Consider the following 4,839-nt stretch of genomic DNA (forward strand, 5'->3'; position numbering starts at 1 on the left):
CTTATTTGTAAAATGTGTTTGTAGGGCCTATATAAGCCCATGCTATCTTATCTATGGAATTAGGGTTTCTATTAGCAATTGATAGGATAAGAAAATGGTGGGTTAAATAAGAATTGAGGACCCAACAGCCTAAGCTTTTGGGATAAAATTGGTTCCTAGCCTCTATTAAGTCTCATTAACTCTAGGTTGGGCCTCATTACTCCTCACAACTGGTATCAGAGCCAAGATTATGGCCTAAGCAAAAGTGAAGTCCAATGTGCACTTGAAGGTGACGAGAAGTTGATTGTGGACACACTTAGTGCACGTGTGGTGGAAAATCCACATACGGTAACATCCGAGAATAGTTGGCTTGTCATGAGGAGGACATCGGATAGGATAAGAAAGAGAATCGGGTTTAAATAGGAGTTGAGGCCAATACCTAACAACTTAAGCTTTTGGGCCCATTAACTCTAGGTTGATTGTAATTACTCCCCAGTCCCCAACAAATGACACGCTAGCGCCTCCTATTACTTGAACATGAGAATGCTCCTTAGCATATCCACATCAGCTGGTCACATACCAATTTTAAATTCCTTTTACCCTCATTGATTGTTATATTTTACAGTTTTACTTACCCTTGTCATGCCGCGACCCTATTGGCGCGCTATAAGTTGTTAGACCCATTGAGAGCAACTCATTGTTTGACTCAATCCACTGCCAAAATGTGCTAGCACTAGTTGCTCTTGAACCGTTTGACTTCACTATTTAAACCATTCAAAGTCCTATAGTTTTCCCGATGTGAGACTATTTGGGGTACCACAACCCCAGTCTATTTATTAATTTGTTAAGCTTATTTTTTATCTAAATTCCCAAATTCTCTCGTACTCCCCATTTCTTTGCAGGCAAAGATGAAATCGGCCTCCTGAGCTTCTAGTTGTTCTTCAAGTTCAAGAGATGAGGCTTATTTGAGAGACAAAGAGGATAAATTGAAGTTGGGAAAATGTTTATGTAGAAGAAAATTTTGGGTGCTTGGTGTTCTTATTTGTTTTGTATTTGTGGTTAAATTTAGCTGAAATTGTATTGTTTGAAATGAAGTATGTAAAAATGAAGTTATGTGTAAATTCAGTATTTTTGTAGCAGGCGTAACTCAAGTATGCATGAAGAAATAAAGTTTGTTTGCTCGTCATATTTATGTAAAATTTTGAAACCCAGTAAAAATTAACAAAAATCCAAACTGCACACAATGGGCACGTCAGTTTAAATCGCAATTGAACAGGAAAATTCATTCAAATTTAGAGCGCTATTGATCTTTGAGGAAGAGAGAGGTAAAAACTGAAACTGGGTTTTTTTAACCTTTGGTAGTTTATATTAACAGAGGGGGGTTCTGGACTTTACATGACAATTTTAATGCCGTTATTCCTATTCTAACAGTCAACAACTTAGGTATAGAAGTGCTATAACAATCAAGTTAGGGTAAGGTGCAAAGATGATGACACTGTAAGGCATTTAAGCACTATTCAGACCACTCTTAGTTAAATGAAACCAAATTCTCCTGCTTGGCCCTTATGGCACATGTATTTTCCTAAAATTTATTTCTACATATTTACTCTATTCTTTCTTCACTTTCATGTACGTAATTGCTTCCCTTGCTTATTAACTCTGTACTCTTCCTGCATGTGGCTTCTTTCACTTAATTCACCTTGGGCACAACTATTTCTTCAAACAATTTACTTCCATTTCATTTTTTTGGCATGTGTTTTCTCGCTCGCTAATTCACTTTTGTCGTATCGATTATTTTGATTTTGTCAGTATTTGCTTCCTGTATTGTTTTCCTTCCTAGACCCATTTTCTTTGTTGTTTCGCAATCTTTATTCTCTTTTATTTATACTTCCAAAATTTTGCTATTGTACATATAGCAACACCTGTACCAATTCTACCAAGCCTTTCTGCAACTCAATCGAGTGATAACAGATATATTAGCCAACACAAAGGTACAAATATGGTATGCCAACTGATTCCTAATCATAAGTCATGCTTAATTGAAAGGAAGTAACAAAGCCAAAGCCTACACAAACAGAAACAGTAAAGGCCATCTTACTTCGGAACACTTATTCTACCGAATTACTTAAAAAATATATGCTGTTTCATCTATTTCTTACCTGATAAGCAAGGAGAGAATTTGCTTTATCTTTAGCAAATACGTGTAACATTGTTTACAACGCTCCAATCTGTGATCCACATTCACATGAAGGTCAATTCATGCAACCAAAAAACCTTTATTTTAATGCAAACAAGTAAAACATATTGATAGGAATACCTCTGCTCCGCCTGAAGATCAACTCCTACTGATGAAGAAGCTGAGATGGTTGATTGTATAATTTGTCCAAATCTTTTAACGAGCTCAAACAGCAGTTCCAAGGAGACAGTAACATGCCTGCAAGTTTGAACTATAAGCTAATGTGCTGCGAGTGGAACTCCATCCATATACAGTAATGCAGCGACCATTAAGCCATGAGTTATTAAGTAGTGCCAGATAGTTTCATCTACAGAGCTAAACTGAGCAAGGAAGAGAAGCACCAAAAAAATAAGAGTGGTAATAATTGCATCCCCACTCTATATAGATAAGAGCAAAGCAAAAGTAGCATGCCCAAAAGTGAACCAACCTCTTGGACACATTTCGGCTTACATTCCTATTAATGTAATTTCAGATGGACAAATATTCCTCTTCGCTGATTTATTCAATGCGGGACTTTAACCCGCTATTTATGTAGGTGTTTTTGTTTCCAGAGCAGGATTTGCAGAGCTCAATTTGAAGCCATGAAACAAGTAGCCGGTAAGTTAACATTAGAACCATCTCAATTCGCAGATTGGGATTATCCAAAAAAAACTATGGTAGATCAGTTTATGAATGTCTACACAGTAGGCTTGATTTTAATGGACACAAAAACAATGTAAGAGGATACAAAGTAAGGACGGCATAAATGAAAGGAACAGATACTTCTAGGAGGGATTGTGTCATCATTCAATTGTTTTTGAGTTGGTCCATTTAACAATATGGCAAAAGAATGAAATCCCATAACTCCAACAGGGATTTTTTTGGGCCTCTTAGGTACCATTTGACATAAAATAATGAACTTTTGCTCGTCTCACATACTTGTGTTCTACCACAAACAAAAGAGTGACGCGCAATTGTTTTGACAATTTCCAAAGAGGGACCCACACATATGTTAGTGGAAATACATAAATATATAGCATTTGTAGTTCCAAAAGTAATCTAGGCAACATTGTAACCTCATTTCATAAAGAGTTCCTTTTTTATGAAATACACGGGGCTGATCTATAGCATAATCACTAGAAGATTGAGATTTTATTTTCAGTTCTGCAATAGTCTTGTAGAAACTTGGAAGAAAAAAATCATTAAATTTCTCCTCTTTATGTAATGATTTGATATAATATCAGGTATTTCAGATATGTTTTTTTAGATAATGCATCTGTTAGGGGCTTCTTTCAATTTTACCTGTCAGCTTTGCTGTTTAGTAAGCCTAAAAGCAGAGGCAGCAAGCATGAGAAAATATCAAGTGTGAAGAGGTCGACTTTTTCCAGGAGAACACTAATTACATCAACCTGAACCTGCACGTGGCATTTTACGACAAAGATCATTTATAGCACATGTAAATCTAAATAAAGCAGTAGGAATTATAGGGAAATGCTCAAATCCAAAAACAATACAGCCAAATATATGTTGTGAAATAATACCCACAGAGTAGTCAGGTAATTTCACCACTGCATCAATTGCACTTTTAATGCCATTACATTCCCAAAAATGCCGCACCACCTAAAAGTATTTAGTCAGTACAATTTACTGCTACAGCACATCAAATGCTTATGACAGTACAAATATGTCACAAATATATGCAGTGAATATTAGTGAAACTCTCTGAACTTCATGTAATTACTAATAAGAAGACAGAATTTTTCTCACCCTCAGCATTGACAACGAAACAAGTTGAAAAAACTAAGAAGAATGAACAAGCATTATTCCCAACTTTTAGGAGACACACATTGATCCTATTTTTCTGGTTCAGCGTCTTAACAGTCATCGCCTGTGTCCCCCAGAAGAAAACAGATGCAGGATGCAAGAGATGATAACTAGCTATATAGAAAGATAATACAAGAAAGCAAAACTACACTAGCTCTTTTCATCTCCATTAAACCAAGCTGTTGTTGGCTTGTCACTATTTAGATAACCAGATGGCCTGTGTAAGTATCCGCAAATATTCAGATGTGTATAATACTATAATGGATGAAAATTAGTAAACCCAAACCAAGTGGTCAGTTACCCAACAGCCTAGACACTTGAGTACATCATTAGACCAATGCAGCAACTTTTTTCTTAAGATAAACAGCTAATAAACACCAAACACCTCAAAGTGAGTAGTGTAACCGTGTCTCATACGTACTTGATTTGAAACTTGACAATAAAATGCCAAAAGAACGCGTGGTGCCCAGAAAAACTGGATCAAATTTAGTTAATGCAAAAGGTCTCATGCATGGACCAAATAGAGCAGTTTCGGCTATTAATGAAATGCACATTATATACCCTCTAGAGCTTCCCCCAATTTATAAAAAAAATTACGAATTTCTTGGCACAGACTGCACTTTGTCCCTTAAATCACCCTGAGAACATGTAAGGAGAAATGTAAACTAGTTTTGTCCTGTTTTAGATTAATTTATTATTCTTTCTTCCAGATCATCAACGTAATTGCTCGGTTTAGAATCTAAGAACTTTAATTTTAAAGTTTCAGATTTTAATTTTAAAATTTCAGATTGTTTATCTTTATAGGGTTTTTTTGCCCCCTT

General features: G+C 35.9%; 1 protein-coding gene across 1 annotated transcript in view; it reads right to left on the reverse strand.

Annotated features, from left to right (window-relative positions):
• LOC109835222 (katanin p80 WD40 repeat-containing subunit B1 homolog) overlaps positions 2,104-4,839 on the reverse strand; it is a 5,338-nt gene continuing 2,602 nt past the window's right edge. Inside the window, exons 2-6 of the mRNA XM_020403206.1 lie at positions 4,041-4,128; positions 3,740-3,814; positions 3,497-3,609; positions 2,297-2,413; positions 2,104-2,207 (exon numbers count right to left, since the gene is read on the reverse strand). Coding sequence (XP_020258795.1) covers positions 2,135-2,207; positions 2,297-2,413; positions 3,497-3,609; positions 3,740-3,814; positions 4,041-4,128 — 466 coding nt within the window. The 3' untranslated portion in view covers positions 2,104-2,134. The remainder of the gene's footprint in view (positions 2,208-2,296; positions 2,414-3,496; positions 3,610-3,739; positions 3,815-4,040; positions 4,129-4,839) is intronic.

This window comes from Asparagus officinalis, chromosome 3, assembly GCF_001876935.1.
Source record: "Asparagus officinalis chromosome 3, Aspof.V1, whole genome shotgun sequence".
In the NCBI taxonomy this organism is placed as follows: domain Eukaryota; kingdom Viridiplantae; phylum Streptophyta; class Magnoliopsida; order Asparagales; family Asparagaceae; genus Asparagus; species Asparagus officinalis.